General features: G+C 35.3%; 1 protein-coding gene across 5 annotated transcripts in view; it reads left to right on the plus strand.

Annotated features, from left to right (window-relative positions):
• Positions 1-22,271, plus strand: part of ROBO2 (roundabout, axon guidance receptor, homolog 2 (Drosophila)) — a 625,987-nt gene that overhangs the window by 534,969 nt on the left and 68,747 nt on the right. For 4 of the 5 annotated variants that reach the window (XM_011966113.1, XM_011966115.1, XM_011966116.1 and 1 more), the window contains 5 exons: positions 2,828-2,994; positions 6,189-6,310; positions 12,407-12,638; positions 15,325-15,449; positions 17,796-17,967. In XM_011966113.1, the coding sequence (XP_011821503.1) occupies positions 2,828-2,994; positions 6,189-6,310; positions 12,407-12,638; positions 15,325-15,449; positions 17,796-17,967 (818 nt within the window). Of the gene's footprint in view, positions 1-2,329; positions 2,470-2,827; positions 2,995-6,188; positions 6,311-12,406; positions 12,639-15,324; positions 15,450-17,795; positions 17,968-22,271 lie in introns of all 5 variants that reach the window. The other variant, XM_011966117.1, reaches the window with a different exon arrangement.

Genomic DNA, 22,271 nt, shown 5'->3' on the forward strand with positions numbered 1-22,271 from the left:
AAAAAAAAAAAAATTCTTTTTCTTTTTCATTTTTTTCCATGTCTTTCAAAAGAAAGAAAGTGTGATCCCTTATTGTCTTATTGCTTATATACTTGGGTACATTTTATTCATTGAAACATAGTTTATTTGAGACAGAAGAGTTTTGCATTACTGCTGCTTTGGAATTTTATAAGATTCTGAATGAGTTCTGTTCTGAATCGTTCCTAAACAACGTAGATGCAGCAGAGCCCCACCATAAAACGGAATTAGGAGGTAAGAGTATTACCATGGAGGAAGAAAAGAGAGGGGCAAATAGTTCATCAGAAAAATTAACATTGAGGTCCATAAATACATTTTAAAAGCCCTTTGGATCAATGTTATGAATAACATTATATGAGTTTATTTCAGTATTTTATGTATACATATGATGGACTCTAATGCATAATTCAGACAGCAGAATGATACATCTAATTTGAAGAATTTAAACATTGCCTGGTTGTCATTGAGTAATTATTCTACAGATTGATCGAAACCATTCTGTCCCTTCTCTGCACACTAGATTTCTGATACTGGCACTTACACTTGTGTGGCTACAAGTTCAAGTGGAGAGACTTCCTGGAGTGCAGTGCTGGACGTGACAGGTGAGGACTTTGTGAATTGGGAGAAAGCTTGAGCCCTTTTAGGGATAGCTCAGTATCAAATAATAAGTTAAGGGGAGATCAAAGGGTTTAATTCACTGAATGTAAATTTAAGTCTTTACATTCAATGCCGTTTTTTAATTCATGCATGAGTTTGCACATACCATTGCATTTGTGGAATTTAACACACTTGTCCTTGATAACCTTGTTGTTTTATTTCCTCTGAAGTGTAAGGAATTCTAATGATCATGTGTAAAAGTACAGCTAACTGTTATTAACATGTAGGAGAAGCAAATATTCACTTACATACTTCCGATTCATGGAGATGAATTTCTCACTGTCTACATCAAGTCCTTTAGTAGACTGTTTCCTGCTTTTAGGCAGTTTTGTCAACTTATGCAATCAGGAATGAAGTTTTTTCTGTCTGTCCTCTATAGAATCTGGAGCAACAATCAGTAAAAATTATGATTTAAATGACCTGCCAGGGCCACCATCCAAACCGCAGGTCACTGACGTTACTAAGAACAGTGTCACCTTGTCCTGGCAACCAGGTACCCCTGGAACCCTTCCAGCAAGTGCATATATCATTGAGGCTTTCAGGTATGGGACAATTCCTTTTTTCTCCGTTGGGCTTTTGCTTTAGCTCCTGTATTCTAAACTGTCACCTGAACTATCCTGCTGTTTTATTAAAGACATGTCCAGTCAATGCATTTTAAGAACTGATCTCTCTGAATTTATTTAAGAACAGAGTTTTTTTTTAGTTTACAACTTAATTATAAGATTTAAATATGCATTATTCATGCCTAGGTCTACAGGGATCCAGTTCATAACATAATCACTTAGCTCCTTTCTTTAGCCAGACCATTGTAGGGATTTGAGGTGAGAATTTAAGCATCAGAACTGGGTAGAAAATAATATAATCAGGCATAGGCACAGGCACTTTTTAAAGTTATGCGATATTTATTGAAGCAGGGGACTCTGGCATTTTTATTCCTCATGACTAGAGCAGAACTTAAAATAATCCCGTGTTTTTATACCATATATTACATACATGTATTAGATATGCCTGAGAGAAAATTAAAAACAATAATTAAGAAATTTATTCCATGTGCTTTGTGTTGCTTAATGGAAAAGATGTTTCCATGTGTTATCTGAAATAATTGTTGCCAATTTAAAGATTTAAATGTAAATTAGCAAATATCATTATAAAATTGTCTTATGAGAATTTGATAAAATGCTTACACAAATGGTAAAATGTGCTTTCATATTACCTTTCAAATGTGCGTCTATGTGACATCATAAATTTTAATGGATAACCACTTTTTTTTTAAACATTAGGACAAATGATCACTTTCTTTTAAGGCTTCTCTAATCATTATTTAAGGTAATGCTAGGTACTTAATTTTCAAATTTCAAAATACTATGTTTCTATAATTCTTATGCTTGGATAGTTAAGGATATCAGAAAAATAAACTGACCACCCTGAAAATTACATTTTCCCCTTCTTCTGAGCAAAAGTGGCATTTGACCTTAGGCAAACTGTTCTAAACTGGCATCCATCTGTGGCCGGCTGTAAAAGGGTCCTCACACACAAATTCAGAGATATTTCACCATTCTGAGATGAGAAATCACAATACTGTGTAATGTACAATTTTATTAAAAATGTAACCAAGGGAAAATATTCATTACATGCTTCCTTTCTTCTTTTACAGATATGTAGTTTTAGAAGGCTCTATTATAATATTGCATGTGGAATTGATGCAAAAGAAAACACACCTTGTAACAGGAAAATGTATTGGCATAATTTACTCTGTAGTCCATTTATTCTTTCTACAGGTTAATTCTTTTCAAGGTATATATATATATACATTTACGAGGACCATACTTATTGTATAAACTTGATGTTGTGATCTTGGCCTCTGTTCCTTTTACAGGTATTCATTTAGTGGGCTGCTGTGCATTAGCAAAGGGCTGTCACATCTCCTGGGCTGAGTTTAATTTTGTTGTGCATGGCACTTTCGTTAGGTGGGCTCGGCTTTGTTGTGGAATAAATTGAAATCATCCAAATGTTTCATTTATTGGGCTGAACACTTCAAGTGTTGTGTGTGTGTGTGTTTAATTTTCAGCCATTAACTTTGTCATTGATACCCAACTCCATTTCCAATATTCAAACGACTGTTCTTTAAATGAAATTTCTGTTCGTGTTTCAGCCAATCAGTGAGCAATAGCTGGCAGACCGTGGCAAACCATGTAAAGACCACCCTCTATACTGTAAGAGGACTGCGGCCCAATACAATCTACTTATTCATGGTCAGAGCGATCAACCCCCAAGGCCTCAGTGACCCAAGTCCCATGTCAGATCCTGTGCGCACACAAGGTACTTTCAATAGCTGTCAGCACTACTGGTTCTAGGCAGAAACATCAGGTATTGAAGAACAAGGGGACTGATGAGGAAATGTGAATGTGCCTGCATTGCTTTGGATGATGACTCACTAGGCTTTGTCCAGGGAAGGAGACAGTAGCTTGCTGTTTACCTGGCTGAGATGTGTTCTCTTTCTGGAGTTTTCAGGTTTATTCAGCAAAAAATAAAATAATTGGGTACATCTACATAGAATGAACTCACTAACTTAGAGCTTCACTGTATTTCAAACGGAGGAAAATGTTTCTCCTTCTTTAAAATTAATTATACAATAAGAAAAAAGTGGTCTTTAATGAATAGATGCCCAAATAGAGGTATAAAAATTATTTCCTATTGTTTCGGAATTCTGTTTTTCTAGTGCGGTGGTTCTCAGAGTATGCTTCCTGGATAAGCAGCATTTGCATAGCCTAGAACTGTTAGAAACAGGCATTTTCAGGCTCAAATTCAAATGCTCTGAAGTGGGGGCTCAGCGTTTGTTTTAACAAACCCTCCTTGTGATGCTGATGTATAAGTTTTACATCTACATTTACATTTTACATCTACATTTACTGCTATAATGAATTTCATTAAATCAGATGTTTAAAGGAGCAATTTATTACAGAAAGCAGGAAATCAAGTTTTCTTTCTAAAGAACTCAGTTCTTTTGGCTATAATGTAAAATACACACAGAATATTAAAATATAATTTCAAAATGGAAGATTTCATAATTTTATCCATATTACCTGTCTCTTCAAACTGAGAAGTCACTGGAGTCTGAGGTTTAATACACAATGCTACATTATAGTTTCCCTTCTGACAAGTAGGTGAAAGAAATTAATAAAATAGAAATGGTGATTTTATTATTTGTTATAACCTACTTCCCTACTTCCCACAGGGTTATTCAGAAAGGGTTAATTATTTCTTATTTGTAAAAGACTTTGAACAAGATATAATTCAAAGTAGTATTTTTATGCAATGAAAAGCACCATACAGCCATAAAATATTATTATAATTACAATGTAGTTCAGTGATAGTAACTAGCATGCTATTATAAGAGAGAAGGGCGCCTTAAAGGAATCCAGCGAAATAAAGTCACCACGTGACTTTGTAACGTTGCTGACATGATGACAGTCAAGGGAGGAGGGAATGCCATTTTGCTATTGTTCTCTAAGCAGTAATGTGATTAATTTTCCATGATGATAAAGGGCCTGTAGGTAAAGAACCTGTCTCTTGAGAAAGAAAAAGCACAACAAGGAATGTGAAAATCTGAAATTTGAACCTAGTTGTATTTTAACTTCCTTAAATCTGGTTGCTTTTTACGGTGTTTGAATAAAGTGTGTAAATTTTATTATTGAACGTAAAATGGAAGATGTGTACAATTCTAAGTCAAGAAATTGTAGTACCGTGATCATTTATACCTTTGTGGATAGAAATAGTTTTTGTGTGTAGCCAGCGAAAGGCAAAGAGAGATCAGACTAGGAAGATATTTGGTGTGATTGTATCTGGCAAACCTTTTTGATCATTCGATAACTATGCTAGTCACTAAATCTTGACTCATAAAATAACTCCCAGTGAAAAGGTCAAGAAAGATTAATGAAAAGTTGTTTGTGGTCTGGTTTGTTCCAATGGAAAGAATATATAGAGTGAAAGACTTATGTGCTCTTAACAAATATTTAACAGGAAAACTCATGTTTTGTGTCTGAAGGTCAGGATTATTTTTGGATACCATACTTTCAGCAGCTTTGCAATCTGCAAAGCACTTCTTTTTCAAGGAACACTTTGCTTTGTGAGCTCTTATTTTTCAAAGGTATTAAATAACAGAGAATCTAGAAATCTTTTATTTCATTAAAGTACAAATACTTGCATTATCAACATCAAAACAGAACATACATATATAGGCATAGATTAATATTATTCACATAAAGGGACTTTTTCCCAAATTAAGCAAATCTTCATTTTACTGTTTATGTTAAAAGTGAAAAAAAAAAAAAAAAGTAGAACTGGAAAAACATTACCGAAGTATTATTCTCAGTTACTTGTGGCCCAATTTAAGTTAGTGCACCCAATTTAAGTAATAGCTGAGAAATTTTCTTAAAAATACTTTTGCAAGAGTGCTGCATGCATTGTAGCCTGAGATAATAAGAAAAAACAAGATTAAGAAAATAAATACCTTTAAATTGGACTTCCTTTCTTAAATGCACTAGTTGGAGAAAAACAATTACAACATTGTGTACCAGTTTAAAAAGTTAATTTGAGTAAGTGTAAAATTCAGTGTTTAATATCAATTTGATGGACTTAGCTGCCTATAATTTATCCTTTTTTCTTAATGGACCCAGAATATAAACTATCGTATGGAGAAATAGAATAGTACTCGGGAGACTGATGAATAAGGTGGCATAACAGTATGTGACTGAGGGTGTAATATTTTAAACAACACCTTTTTTCTTCCCTTCACCCCACCACTATTCCTGAAAATGGCTACATGACCTCATGTCGGGTATTAGAGTACTGCTCAAAATGTATTGCTTTAGAACATGTTATCAGTATTATAACTATTTCTGTCAAACGTATCTTTGCAAATTTGAGGAGCTGCTTCCCCTCTTCCCCCAACTCTGTTTACCTTTAATGACAGAATTCACTTTCCTGGTCCGCCGTTACTTCTCCATCCATGCTCCCAGACTGAAGTAGGTCAAGAAGAAAACACAACCTGCAAATTGGGACAAGGGATTAACAGGTTCCTTAGCTTCAGTTTTTAGATATATTCCAATTTACAAATCCAGAAAATCATTCAATACAGCAACATCTATACAAAGCTGATCTTTCTAGAGATCTTTCTAGACGTCTGTAGAGAAGTCTTACAGCACATACTTTATCCTTTAGTAAGAAAATAAACGACCTTATTCAACAGTGTGTCTGCATTTGAATGGGGATGAGGGATTATAAATACTCTTTTATTAATATATTTTTAGTAAAGATCAATATCATCTCTCATTATGTCCTACCACAGTGGTATATTTATATATATAGGCTTAAATGCTTTTTGTCACAAAAAGAGTTTTAGTTTTGTTTCCCTGTAATTAGTTCTAAAGATATGATGTTGATGTACATGAAATAAATTGTAATTTTAATGTGCATTTTTAAAAATTGGGAATGATTATCTTATCCAACTGCAGATATCAGCCCACCAGCACAAGGAGTGGACCACAGGCAAGTGCAGAAAGAACTAGGAGATGTCCTTGTCCGTCTTCATAATCCAGTTGTACTGACTCCCACCACTGTTCAGGTCACATGGACGGTAAGTTTTCAAAGGCAATATTAATAGTAATCTCTTCTCTTTAGGGAAAGCAAAACATGGAAAATGCAAATTAACAAAAAGTGATCATAAAAATTCTCACCATTTAAAATCAAGGTATAATCAATGACAGTAAAGAAAATCAATAAACTAAAAAGTTACTAGAATAAACATAGTTAAGAATACATCAATTATTATATAAACATGGCATATTCTGTCTTCTGAATTTTCACACAGCTTTCTTGCAATATAATTAAGATACCATAAAGTGAACAACTTCATGATTTTTAGTGTAGAGTTTTAAAATTATCACCAAAATCTAATTTTAGAACATTTCATCGTCCCCAAATGAAATCCTGTGCCTGTTAGCATTGATTCTCTCATTTCCCCTACCGTAGCCCTGTGTAACACTAGTCTACTCTATGTTTTTGCAGTTTGCCTATGCTGGACCTTTCATATGAATAGAATTGTGCAATATATGGTCTTTTGTGTCTAGCTTCTCTCACTCTGCCCAATGTTACTGAGGTTCATCCATTTTTGTAGCATGTGTCAGGACTTCGTTTCTTGTTGTTATCAAATAGTATTCCATTTTATCTACTTTACATTCTGTTTATGCCTTCATCAATTGATGGATGTTCGGGTTGTTTATTTTGAATAATGCTGCCATGAACATTTGAGTACAAGTCTTTGTATGGACACGTGTTTTCATTTATCTTCGTATAAACCTACAAATTGTTCAGTAATATTGGTAACTTTCCATTTAATATTTTGATGAACTGCTGAGATGCTTTCCAAAGTGGCTATAGCATTTTCTATTCTCACAAGCAATGTTTCAATGTTCCAGATTCTCCCAAATCCTTGCCATTTTTTCTCACATCCTTGCCAACACTTATTATTATCTGCCATTTGGATTATACCCATTCTAGTGGGTATGTAGTGGTATATAATTGTGGTTTTGATTTGCATTTCTTTCATGACTAATCATGTTCATCTTTTCATGTGCTAATAGAACTTTGTTTTTAGAGAAATGTCTGTTGAAACTCTTTGTTCATTTTTGGGCAAAGAGTTTATCTTCTCACAGACTTACAAGTGTTTATATATTCTATTTTGTTTGTCTTCTTATTATAGACTTATAAGTGTTTATATATTCTAGATACAAATGCCTTATCGGATATGTAATTTGCAAACATTTTCTCCCAGTTTGATTACTGTAGCCCTGTTGTGTAGTTTAAAGTTCAGTGGCATGGTGCCTCCTTCTTCCTTCTTTTTTGCTTTCGATTGCCTTAGCTATTCAGGCTTTTGTTGTTGTCGTTCCATATTGTTGCTCCTTAAAGCAAACTATATGATCAGTCAAATTCTTGGTTTATGAGTACAAAATTGGGTTATATATACATTTAAAAATAAGACTAAGTTTATAATGTTTTAAGAGTAATTATGGTTATTTAGGATTACACTTTCTTATTCCAGTTTTGATATAATTTTGCATAGATTTATTCTATTTTTTGCATGTGTTGGTTTCTATTCTTGTGTTCCCATGAAGGGAACACAATTACCTTATCATTTTTCCAGTGGCACAGTAGGGGGTATTTCTGCCATGCCTTTTTTATCTTTCAGTACCCTTGAGTAGATACCAAACTAACAAAGCCAAAGTAACCCTGTATTTTTCATAGCGTATTTTTCCTCATTCTCATATGAAAAAAAGTCTCTGTTCTGTTGAAAGTTATAAGGGGGATTCTTTTAAGCTGTATCTAAATGTGGGAATTCTTTGGGTAAGAATCAACGTCATTATGTTTATGAAGTTAATCACTTTAAGTCACTGAATTTGAAGAGTAAATAGCATTAGATCAAAATTGCAGGACAGTAGACTGGGAGTTCTTCCAGGAGGGGGACGTTGTCCATCCATCCCTGTACCCCAAGAAGGTATCATTACTAGTTTGCACATCTGTCCCCATCATGGGCTGTAACTTCTGTGAGGCTACAGTCAATTTCTTTCATTTCTGTTTTTTCAGAGCAGAGTGTCTATTGTGAAGTACTCTTTTAATAACTGTTTGTTGAATGATCAAATCAGTTGTTTTCATACATTTTACACTTTTTTTTAATAAAAGAAAGAATGCAGTTAATATCACTGCATATTGTTCTCCATGACTTTGTAGTTGCACTTGCCATAAGTATGCATTTGAAAGAGGTAAATTAAGTGAAATGAAGTCAGACTGGGGTGTGCCCAGTGGTCAAAGAATTTGTGTAACTCTTTTATTGATGTAATATTTTCAATTTACTAAATGCATGTGTTATTTAAATTATCAAAATATTAGCATTTGCTTTACAGAAGTGTTGGGGTTGAAGGGATAAATAATTCCCCACCATGTGATTAGGTTTTGGGCCAGCTGAGAAAGTTTCCCAGTGGTTGGCAGGATTAATAATCAAAGGCCCAAGACGTAACTACTGGAGAGGCCATTTGCTGCCCCCACCCTCACCAGGCTAACCTTGAAGCAACAATAGTTAGCAACAGCTACTTTCTAAAATGGCTGCTTTTAGAATGCGTGTAGGCAAAAATGGTAAGAAACCTTCTGTTCCACAAAGAAAAATAGCAATAAGTCACTTACTGAAAAATGATTATTCTCGTTTTATGTTTTGTCTTTGTTTTGTTTAAGGACAAAAAGAATTACATACTCTTTGCCCATTCAGCATTATTCCACAGAGATTGAAAAGAGTGCTTTGACAAACTAGAATTTCAGAAGTCTGCTAAAACCAGATCAGACCCTTAGCAGCTAAACCCATCAAAGAAAATTCACTGAATTTTCGCTTTCTATCGAGTTGTTATGTTGTTTTGTTTTGTGAATGGAAAAGGTAAATATGAAGCATCACACGTAAACAGTTTAACTAAAATGCTGACTTTAGGGCCACATAGGAGCCCTCTTCTCTTTTAGCCTGTTGCTTCCTTAACAGTTATGTTTTTTCATTGTGCATCTCTAAAGCCAGCAAAATGCTTTCAGTTATATCAGTCATTTGATTCTTTCTGTGCCCTTGAGATGTGGGTATCAGGTGAGCAAATTAAGTAAACTGAGGCTCAGAAAGTTTAAGAGGTTGAAGTATAATTCAAATTGAGACCTAGGACTGGAAGTCTGAAGGTTTTGTAATCATTTTACTTTTTCCTTAAGGCAACTCTTTTTTTTTTATTCCTGTTTCAGAAAATACTAATTTTTTTAAATTATATAAACCCATGAATCTGTGGTCAGACTCTGATTGTAATCAACCCTAAAAGAAAATCCTCCTTCTTACAATCAGAATGTTAATAAAACTTACAACAAACATATGGCCTAACTTGAAAATGACCACCTGTCAAAATGAGCTCCAAAATTTAGTGGGGTAGAACACACATCCAGTAAAAATCTCACCTATTTTTTTTAAGTAAATGTTCAACATTTTCATTTCTGCTTCCACCTGTAACAACAAATTTCCTCCTGAAAAAAAAAAAAAATGCATTGCCACTGCACACAATCAAGTTAAACTATTTAACTATTAAGAAGCCCCATACTATATACTGGCTGAAGATAGTGTACACTGAAGTAAGCAAAACAATGTTTTGTAGTAAACATTAGCTTCATAAAGTCCCTAAAACACTTAATTAATGAAAACCAAACATGGATAAAACCAATTTACCCTGATTTACAGACTCCCTTCATCTGGAAACAGCTGCTTAATGTTCTTCTTAAAAATACAGCTTGCTTCTTTCAGTATTAACAAGCTATTATTGTGAGTTATGTCTTTCTTTCAGTATATAAATTCACTTAAAGCAAATGCAGAGAAGTTTATAAAATGCAGGTTTAATGTTGTTTTAACATATACTGCAAGAGTTTTTCTGAACACTGACAGTTTTGATGAAAGTCGTCCCTCTTTGACTGTCATAAATTTAACTTTTCACCTCTTGGTTGCCTTATTTCATAGTGTCAGAAAAACTCCTGCTTTTCAAAAAATGTGTCCAATGGTAGAAACATAAACTGGTAGCATGAATGAGGACCTGCCAATCACCAGCTTCCATGTTACACCTGGGCTCACTTTTTTTTTGATCTAACCTCATACAAGTGTAGCACTAACTCCAGAAAGTCTTTGAGGGTGAGACAGCTGTCAGGCGGGTGAAGGAATTCATACTTGTTGAGACGTATCTGGGAAACTGGAATTAGCCACACACAGAAATACACGCACACTCACACACACACACACACACACACAGACTCACTTAATTTAGGGAGTTCTCTCGTTTGGACATTCTAAATATTTCCTTTTGTTCCACTGTGTTTTTATTGAGGCTCTGCATTTTTAACTTTCTAAAGCCAATATTTTTAGCTAATATTCATTTGCTGCCCTCGATTAAAAATAAATAAAACAGTACTGCAACTAAAGAAGAGATGTTAGTAGTTAATACATGAAAGAATATGCTTTGTTTATAACCTGCTGACAAATCTCAACATTTCAACGAATGTTGAAACAAATTTCAAATGCTGAACAAATTTCAAATTTCTTCGATAAAGAAATTTGTTTACAGCTGAAATTAATAACCATCTCCATTATCCTCTTTTTTATTTCCTCTTTCTCTACAAACTTCCTGAAATGAGGTTATTCCATTCTTTTCCATTAATCTTTACACTTTATTTGACATGAAGTATGTCAAATTAAAGCTTCTTAGACTATAGCTATTAAACTATGATAAAGGATATTAGTTGGAACGTGCCATCATAGTTTGTGTTTAAATCAAGTGTTTCTAAAAACATGACAAAGCATTCAAAGATGTTTAATTTTTAAAAATAATTTTTAAAATCCATGGTTGTTTTCTCCTTGGAAATGAAACAGCCATAAAACCCTGGTAAATAGTTTAAAATAAATGTATACAGAAAAGAATATATTTAATTTTTTAATCTTGCATTTATGTATATTTGATTTTTAAGTGATTGTCAATAGCAAACAAAAACACTTTTTAGAAGTTCTATTTGGTATGAGTTTAATCTTAGATCGTTATTTAAGATAGCTTCTTACTGTACCTTAAAAAAATGAAGATATCAAAAAAGTTGTCAAATTGTGTCAAGAATGGGACAATTGAAGAGTCAGAAGTTGGTAAATTCGTAGAAGTTTTTCATTTACTACTTGGCAATGGGTGTAAGTGTTCATATGCTTTTAAAACAAATGCTGTAGCTCTAGAACTTCAATCTCTGTTTTATGCGTTTTCCAGCCACAGGGATTTTATCCATGATGTCCTCACATTTGCTTTCCTGGGTAAATCCTGCTCTTCTTGCCTATCTGAGCACTTAGGAGCTCTTCATGGAAGCTTTGTCTCCCCAACTCAGGCACTTTCTCTCCCCTGTAGGCTTTATTAGCAGCTGGCACCTCTGATTCTTAACACTTGTTTATGCTTTTTTTTTATGATTGTAACTTGACCATGGTTTAGTCATTATTAGACCACTCCTACTCTCCACCTGGACTCCATCTTCTCACCTCAGCTCATGAGGGCAGGGACTGACTCTATTTTCATTGTGCATTTTATCCCCAGAGCTCAGCAGAATTTCTGGCACCTATGAGTAGGAACCCGAAATATGTGTTTTGAGTGAGTGACGATGTTAGGGAATAGACACAGGATAAGAATGGAAATCCCTGACAAAGGGCATATTACATATAAAGCCACATGAAAGAGAATTGTTGGATGCAGAAAAAGGGTCAGCCGAGGAGACCACATAAAGCTAGAGATATCAGCACATAAAGCTGTAGAGATATCAGCACATAAAGCTAGAGATATCGGCAGATCTGACCTTTGAGAGGCCTTGTGCTCATCCAAGGAATCTGAATGGATTCGGTAGGTATCTTAGGTACTGTGCGGTATTCTAAACAGGAGAGAGAGTTCTTCCAGTCTTCATTTTGGAAATAATCTTGGGAGCAATCTGAACTCTGACAGGATAGGACTTCTTAGAAGGGAAGCAGAGAGATTAGCTAGAAAGTCACAACATGACTAAGATGAGGACAGAAATAGGGACAACTGAAAAGAGGACAAATTCACTGTGATGTCTGAAATACCTTCCTTTAGTTTCCAATGCCCTTTACCATGTGTTTCAGGTTGATCGCCAACCCCAGTTTATCCAAGGCTACCGAGTGATGTATCGTCAGACTTCAGGTCTGCAGGCGACATCTTCGTGGCAGAATTTAGATGCCAAAGTCCCGACTGAACGAAGTGCTGTCTTAGTCAACCTGAAAAAGGGGGTGACTTATGAAATTAAAGTACGGCCATATTTTAATGAGTTCCAAGGAATGGATAGTGAATCTAAAACGGTTCGTACTACTGAAGAAGGTCAGTATTCAGATTTCGAATATAAATCAAACTTGTATCATGATGAAGCTAATTTCTGTTACAGTACCTATTTATTATCTTCCTTAGAAGAATGGAAAGATATCATCTAAAAGTAAATTGAGGAAGTGTCATTTTCTTCTTTTATTCTGAGAAGTCTGTAGACTCTGACAAGCAGAAAAAAAGGGCACTAATGTAATTTGAATTTTTCTTAAGTAACTTTTGCACCAAATCCATGTTTTTCAGTTCACTTGAATTGGATAATTAAATATTCCCCTATATTTTGTGTAGATTTGGTTCATTTGGAGTTTTGAGAAACGGAAATTTGAGAACACAGGCTGTTCATTGTGACTACTCTTTTTGTTATAGTTAACTGTGGCATTGTCTTTTATTAGCCACTTTCTCCTGTGGGCAGTTCCCTCTTTCTCCCCATTTTGGACCTTTTCTTACCTAAAGGAATGTTAAAGTCAATCTACGATGAACATGAGCTTACTGTAGGTTTCCACCAGTTCATTTAGTGGTATCTCTTTCACTAAACAAGAGGCTTATAATAAATGTTGTCATCAAAGTTTAAAAAAAAAAAAAGGAGATACCAAATGAAATACATCCCTCCACTCTGCTTTTGTATCAATTTTGTGCTCACAACTCTTATAGAAAGCTCTTTCTCTAAACATATTTAGAAGCCTTAAGAAAATGTATATAGGTTGCCCATGTTAACATCTATATGCTTGACCACGGAGCTCTTAAATTACACATTTCTTATACAACACAGCAAGAATGTCATCTTCCCAGTGTTTTGCAGTGTGATACACTGGCAGGGGCAAAAATGCATATTTAAAAAGGAATTATTAATCTATTTTTAGGATATGTTGAAAAGTTACCAGTAATTATAATAGTATCTTTTCTCCTTGCTAACATGTTTAAAAATAATAATCATTATCATCATATCTTTATTCATCATTAAATTTCACTCTGTGTTGCAAATTGGTCGTATTAATGAGTGGAGCAGGTAACCTTAACACAGAATGCTCTGTTTGAAGCCTGTTTCCAAAATCAATTTCACTGCAGTTAGACTTTTCCTCTGGATTAGACATTTGTCACTGTTGGGTATACATTCATCTCCAATTTCTGTGGCTGTGTGACGGTAACAAATGGAACTCAGCCGGGCTGTGTCTGGGAGCGATGAGTGGCGATTTGGGTTCTTTCACATCTGTAGAAAGAAGCTGAGTCCTGGAATAATTGACCTGTCAGGAAGCAGGCACGGTGTTCTTGCCAAGACAGCAGCAAGGTGAATGAGAAACCCATTCTAAAAGTCTTATTTTTCAATGCAGTCTACTTAATAACTACAAGGCTCGTAGACAAGTGGTTGGATTTATGTCATCATACCATATTTTGGAGCAATATTGTCACAAAGAGGAATAGAAAAGAACAGTATTGTGTTAACATGTTTCTGTGTGTGTCCTATATCTCGATGCAAATATGGCTATACTTAAGTGAAATATGTCATGACATATTTACAAAACATGGGATATCTGCTGTCAGGCTTTTAAAATACATTTTAGGATATTTAGGATAGTTTCAAAAAACTAAACAGTGTAAAGCTGTGCAAGCATTGATTATTCTATATAAGCCATTAATACCACAAAATTATTTGGTATTTTAAACTGTCAAGAAGTATGTTATGTAATACTATAATTTTAACTACTCCTACCTTTGGTTTTAATTCAGAGACTCACTGAGAATAGATGAATTTTTCCACAAAGTTATTACTTCTTAGTTCTCAGACACTTTAAATGAGAGATGTGGCAGTCTAAAATCAGGAAGAGCTTCCCTCTTGCCTTTTCTCAGGATGGTTGTAGCGAGTTATAGGAGAAACTATAAAGGCAGAGAATTAATGTAGGAAATCAAAATCTTCCCATTTCACATTTGACCCAGCATGAACTGTGTTCATTTTATCATCAGAGTCCCTTCCCATCCGTATAAAAGAAGTTTTCAGTCTTAACTTACAGGTCAATTGATAGCAGTCAATTATTTTTCCCAGTATGGGAAGAAAAAGAAGTTTTTTCTGGTTGATGACATTTATAGCTATGTTTCTGTTTTTATTTAGTAAGCACAAACTAAAAGCATACCAAAAAAGCTGTCAATAATGCCACCATTCAGAAATAACACATGATAAACACTGGAATATATCTTCTCCGAATAATTTTGGTTAGAAGTAGTTGTGGTTGTTTTTAGAAAGACAGCCTGTTAGAGTAGAGTTGTAAAATCAGACATACACAGGCTCAGATTCTGACTTGCTGTTTGACTTTCCTAAGTCTCTTACAGTAACCTTCTGTTTCCTCATCTGTAAAACCGAGATAACGGTTGTTTCTACCTCCTGAGGTTAATGCGAGAGTTAAACCTGACACTTAGCTCTTTGCGGGGTGTATAGAAAACACGTATTAGAACGTTAGCTGTTAAATTTATTATTGAGAGCATATTACAAAAGCTGTTGCGTTTGCTTTAAATCTAGATATTGTATTTAAAGAATATTTCTCAAAAAAACCTGTCACTGTTGAACAGCGTGTGCATTCAGAACTCCTGGAAGCCAGAGCCTCCTGCATCTGGTCTTTCTATTCATTTTCTGGAAGCAGCACTAACGCGCACCAAGGCTCACAGTTTGCATTTATTCTCATTACTTCCTCTACAGCCCCAAGCGCCCCTCCACAGTCCGTCACTGTACTGACAGTTGGAAGTTACAATAGCACAAGTATTAGCGTTTCCTGGGATCCCCCTCCTCCAGATCACCAGAATGGAATTCTCCAAGAATACAAGGTAGGACCCGGGTGAAGAAGGACAGCCCTTGTATAAAGGTTCTCAGAGAAATCTCAGGGCCTCACGAATGAGGAACATCTCTAAAGGTTCTCTTATTCAGTTTAAGTGTAAAGTTTTTATTTATATTTCTGTGTGACAGATAATGAAACAAATGCATAGGTATTAGAACCTGAGTTCCAGGTCACAGATCACACAGATCCAGCTGAACAATTAAACCACACCAGTGAAATGGTTTTCTGTATGGTGTGATTCTACAACCTCAAGGATTTAAAGAGATGGGGCAGAGGGTAGGTGGTGAAGCCCAGAAAATGGGTTTTATCTTTGTTATTAGAATTCTGCATAAGAGGCTGTAAGGCAGCTATTTTTTAAACCACGTTCTCAGAAAAATAGAGGCTTCGGAGTTAAAGAGGTGGAGTGGGTTGTGGGCAGCACCAACCCTCACTCCAGATGCTACTTTTGTCTGTTGACTGAGGTTGTGTAGATTATTTCACCTGAAAAAAAGCCACTGAAACAACATATTTTGCAAAATACTGACTTACAGAAAAACCAGTTGATTATCTCATTTTTCACCTGCTGAATTTTTGGCTATTTAGAAACAATAATATCTATTGTTTCATTGCCATCATTTGGTGTTTAACATAGTAAGTATGTCGAAGTTTTCAAAATAAGATTCCGTTTGTGTTGTGATTAGACCGCATGTGAATGAAAAACCCCTCATTAATCTTTGTAAAATTTAAAACTATAATTTATTAATAAATGATGTTAGTATCATCTATTAATGAATATTTCTAGATTTCTGAAAACAGCATATTCTGTACATCTAATACAATACAAAACTAGACACCCATTTCACCTAAAAAATTCAGAGTTGGTATTTAATATTAAGCTGAATAATTTTACTAAAAAGTTTGCAGATTAAATTTAATTTCTAAGAAAACATTAATTTTTACATCGAATTTTATTAAAGATCAACTTGCTAAAGCAAATGAATGGACTAAATGTATACAGATTTATTTTAAAATGACACATCATGTTATAAGACACATGCTTAAGAAACATAAGAATCAATGCTTTTACAATACAATAATTATATAGGTTCTAAGATTTTATAAGCATTAGGACATGGTTTTAATAGAGTAACAAATTATCTACTCCGTGTGAGCTTGAGTGTGTGTGTGTTTTAATGAGGTTAGGAATTTATTTTTGTACCATTTGGCACTAAAGATCCTACATTTCCATGTAGTTAAATATTGTTACTTTTTTTTTACAACGTGAGGAATTTGTTTTTTCATAAGTATACGTTCTCACTCTCTAGAGACTTGTCCTATTTTGGTTTCAAAGCGCATATGTAGGTAAGAGCTAAATATTCCTTCACTAAGAACACAGATATCATATGTCAATAAAAGAAACACATGATTCACAAGAATTATTTTTTACTGAAAAAATTTGGGAACTTACCTGCTCCAAAACAAATCATATGTTTTCCTGCATATGTGTCCACATGTAGATTTTAAAATATTATATAATACGAACACAAATGTGGATACACAATGGATTTCTTTTCATAACACATTTTATAGGAACAATTTCCACATCCCAGAAGATGCCTTAAAATTTGATTCCTGCTTGAAATAAAAGCCTAACTTCCTTAACGTCCGTGTCGAGAGACTTGCCACCACTTTGTTCTCATGAATGTGTATGTGTGTGTAGATATGTGTTGATCAATATTAGATTTATTGCTGTCACCGTAAGTATTGGCTTTAATTTCATTTTAGTCAATACCTATAACTTAGGTCAATTAATCTTGTTAACTACTTCTGTGCAAGTTAATATTTTCTTAAATGAAATATAAATTACTTAGATGTCTACCTATATACCTTAGATATTGCAACTTATAATCACCATATTTTAGTGGATTTTATGCATAATAAATCTTGATAAATAAAGCAGAGGAAATTATGTGTTTTAGTCCACACAAAAATGGCATTTGCATCCAAAACCACACACCAGGGGTGTTAAAGAAGGCACTGTGCTTTCTAAATTACTCATTATGAGCTTTCAGTGCTGAGAATAAGATATAAATGAACATGGCATAGTTACAGCTTCCCTCATTGTCCTTCTTTTAATACAGGTGCACGTGCACACAAACACACTTACATACACACTTATAAATAAACTGCAGAGGTTGGACTTTAGAAGATGTCATTTACAAAACTCCGGTAAGCCTAGAAGATAGATAGGTTACAATTACAAAATATTTAATCAGTTATAGTAGTCTTGTTACCAGAAACGATAATATTATGTCCCTGTGTTATTCACTTTGTTATTCACTTTCCATTTCTGCAGATCTGGTGTCTAGGAAATGAAACACGATTCCATATCAACAAAACTGTGGACGCAGCCATTCGGTCTGTAATAATCGGTGGATTGTTCCCAGGTATTCAATACCGGGTAGAGGTTGCAGCTAGTACCAGTGCAGGGGTTGGAGTAAAAAGTGAGCCGCAGCCAATAATCATCGGTGAGTATCAAACGATGTGGTCTGTGCTTTAGAATCAGTCAGCTGACAAGGTAGATGATGATTTTGCATCAACATACTAATAGTGAATATGCACTTAAGAATGTTAGGGTACATATATCGCGTTGACAAATGGGTTAACTGACTAGGGTTTCTTACAAAAATACTTGGTGCAGTAGATCATGCTCTTAAAAGTCCCAGAGCCTTTTTTAAATGCAATATTTAGGAGTTTAAATGCTGAAAGGTAGTTTAAAAATTATTTTTAATCAACTGCCTCATTAGCAATTTTGATGCCATTGAAATATAATAAAAATGAGATAGTTACTGAAGAGAGAGCATCATGTTTCAAATCTGTATGCTTCCTCTTAGCCAGAGAAATGTCAAAAATTAACAAGAAACAGTCCAGAAGAAAGTTTATAATCTAAATATACCATCCCAAAGAAGAAATCATATTAAATCGAATATCATCATTGCATGAAAATTTTCCCTATTATCATAGATTATGTTTGCCTGTTCTTGAGATGTATATAAATGGAATCATACAGAATGTGATATTTTTTTTAAATCTGGTTTCTTTCACTAAGGATAATGTTTTTGAGATTCATCCACGTATGTATTATTCAGTTCACGTTTTATGGCTGAGCAGTATTCAATCGTATGAATATGCCATATTTTGTTTATCTGCTTTTCACTTGAGAGAATGAATATTATTGTGTAAATGTTTGTGTCCTTTTGGAGAAATACCTAGAAGTCTAATTTCTGGGTAAAAGACTTGTCTTGTTTGACTTTATAAGAAACTGCTAAACAATATTCAAGTTGTGTAATTTCATACTCCCGCCAGCAAGGAAAATGACTTCCAGTCACTCTACATTGTCACCAACATTTGAGGTTTCCAGTTTTTGTGGTTTTAGCCATTCTAGTTGGGATAACCTGTGATTTTGGCTTGAATTTTCTTTTATGACTAATAATGTCGAGAAACTTTACATGTGCTTATTGGCCATCCACATAGTTTCTTCTGTGAATTGACCACATATTTGCTTTTTAAAAACTGGATGGTCTCTTGTTACTGATTAGTAAGAGTTATTTACACATTCTGGATACAAGTTCTTTTCCATGTATTTGTGTTACAAATATTTTTTCCCAGTCCATGACTTCCCTATTCATTTTCTTAATAATGTCATTTGATGAACAAAAGTATTACATTTTAATGAAGTACAATTTATCATTTTTTCTTTGATATTTGGTGCTTCCTAAGAAATTGTGGCTTACCTCTAGATACTGAGGATATTTTCCTCGAGAAGCTTTATAATTGTAGCTTTTATGCGGAAGTCTATAATTCATCTGAGGGTAACTGCAATGTGGTTAAAGGAATGAGGCTTATTTATTTCCATGTTGTGTACTCATCATTTATTAAAAAGACTTTCCTTTCCACCAGTTAATCATATATACATGGATGCATTCCTGAATTCCCTATGGGATTCAGTTTGATTATATGTCTATCCATATGCCAAACCACACTGCCTTGGTTACTGTCGTTCATAGTAAGCCTTGAAATCAGGTAATGTGAATACTCCATCATTTTCTTCTGCAAAATTATTTTGTTTATTATAGGTCTTCTGCTTTTCCATATACTTTTCAAATCAGCTTGTTGAAATCTCTAAAACTTGTGTTGGAATGGTGAGTGAAAGTGCAGTGAATAAATCCATCAAAATGCATAGAGTAAATATTTTAATAATGACTCTCTTTCTGGGAATGTGATGTATGTTTCCATTATTTAAGTGTTCTTTACTTTGGTCCAGTATTTTACACTTTTTAGTGTGTCAACACATTTCTTGAGCATTTGATTTTTTGTGTGTGTTTTTTGTTTTGTTGTTATTTTTGAGAAAATGTTTCTCTCTCTCATCTAGGCTGGACTGCTTGAGTGCAGTGGCGCGATCTTGGCTCACTGCAGCCTCCATCTCCCAGGTTCAAGTCCTCCTCCCACCTCAACCTCCTGAGCAGCTGGGGCTACAGGCATGCACCACCGCTTCGGGCTGATTTTTGTATTTTTAGTAGGGACAGGGTTTTGCTATTGTGGCCAGGCTGGTCTTAAACTCCTGACCTCAAGCAATCTGCCTGCCTTGGCCTCCCAAAGTGCTGGGATTACAGGCATGAGGTCCTGCCACTTCACCTGGCCTATTTGATGTCTTTTACACTATCATAAATGGATTTTTAAAATTTATTTTTCCAGTTGTTTTGTATTACACATAAATTTAATTTCTATATGGCCTTTGTACTTTGTGACCTTACTACCTCACTTACTCATTTTAGTAGTTGTGAAATGTTTTTAAGTGTTTTCGGATAATCATGTTTTCTCTCTCTTCTTGTTTGTGTTAATGTGATGAATTCTATTGAATGACCCTTAAAGGTAAATCAACCTTGTGATCTTGGGATAAATCACAACTGGTCATGATATATTATCCATTTCATAGATGTGCTGAATTTACTAATATTTGGTGGCTCACGCCTGTAATCCTAGCCCTTTGAAGGGCCGAGGCTGGCTGATTACTTGAGCTCAGGAGTTGGAGACCAGCTGGGCAACATGGTGAAACCCCATCTCTGCTAAATACAAAAGAAATTAGCCGGGTGTGGCCGTGGGCGCCTCTAGTCCCAGCTACTTGGGAGGCTGAGGCAGGAAAAGTGCTTGAACTCGAGAGGCAGAGGTTGCAGTGAACGCACTCCAGCACTCCAGCGTGGGTGACTGAGGGAGACTCCGTCTCTAGAAAAAAAAAAAAAAACATTCAGCTTCCATGAGTGCTTCAGTCTTTTCAACTCAGGGATGTGATTCAGCAATGTTCAGGTTACCCTAGGCTGCACCATAAAGTTATCTGGAGGTACAAAGCTGTGAAAATATTAAGGTTGTCCCTGTTTCTTTCCTTTCTGTCTGAGACCACAGTCCTATCCTTTTCTGCCACATATTTTGCCTCATCTCCTACTTGTTTGTGATGGGAGTGCATATCCCAATACCTGTTACTTCTTCATGGAAGAAATGGAAGTGTCCAAGGAACTGGTCATTTCATATGTTACACTTTCCTGTTCTATAATTTCTATTTGCTTCCTTTTACACTTTTCATTTCCCTCTGATATTTTCCATGTAATCATTTGTTATGACCATATTAAGTCCATACACCTATTGTAATAGCTGCTTAAAGTTCTTTTCTCCTTATTTCAACATCCATCTTATCTCATAGTCTACTTCTATTGATTATTTTTTCAGCTGACCTTGGGTTATATTTTTCTGGTTTGTTGTTTATTTACTTTCACATGCCTGGTAATTTTTTACTATATTGAACATTGCAGATGAAATAAAATTTTGTGATCTTACGAACAGTGTTTGTGTTCTAGCAGGCACATACATTACTGTCTGGTCACCTTTAACCAGTGATGTCTTAGTTTTTACACTGGTTAGTATGAGACTTCTTAGGTTTTGCCCTTATTCTCAAGGCAATACCTCAGTAAAATATTTACTTTCAAGGCATGACCCTCTCCTGGGCTTCTGGTGAGAAGCCTTATATTTTTATCTGGTCTTCCTAACGTGGTGAAATTCAAAATTAAGCATGGTTTTGCAGTGAACATGAGCTAAAACCTCTGCTTTCACCAGATCCTTACAATCTTCTCTTTGCATGCACTGTTCAGGGTTCACCCTCGGATGTAAGGGAAGAGTATACACAAATGTGGGAGCCTCACTCTCCACTGTCTCCCTCTTTCACATGGTTCTCCCCTCAATTTTTAGTCACTCCGGCCTCCCTGAACTGCACCCAGAGACACCTCATATCAATAAGATTGAGTTGATTCAGCTGAGGTACTGGCTGCCTTACACTGTATGGGTTGTGGCGCTCTCTCAGGGAAACAGAGCCTTGTCACTACAGATTTCCTCTAGTAAAGTGCCCTTCATTCAATAAATGCTCCCCCTTCAGTTTTCCCTGCTTTTATTTGTTTGGCAGTGCCTTTAATAAATATATATATATATATATATTCCATGTGAGGTCTCGCCAGTTCATGAGTCCAGAGGCCAGAAAGTTCTAAAGTTCTGAGTCCCCAACCAGGGTCGCTTAACACCTTGCCACTGAGGCTGCTGGCAAGTGCAGAGGCTGCTCCTGTGTGTGGATTAGGTAAACTGGGAACGAGACACTGACATGCTGCCCCCAAGAGGTCTGCATGTTCCGCTTCACATGCCGTTGACTCTGGAGTGTAGAGGCTGCTCCTGTGTGTTGTTTAGGTAAACTGGAAACGAGACACTGGCATGCTGCCCCCCACAGGTCTGCATG

The sequence above is a fragment of the Mandrillus leucophaeus genome, unplaced genomic scaffold, assembly GCF_000951045.1.
Source record: "Mandrillus leucophaeus isolate KB7577 unplaced genomic scaffold, Mleu.le_1.0 Scaffold745, whole genome shotgun sequence".
NCBI lineage: Eukaryota > Metazoa > Chordata > Mammalia > Primates > Cercopithecidae > Mandrillus > Mandrillus leucophaeus.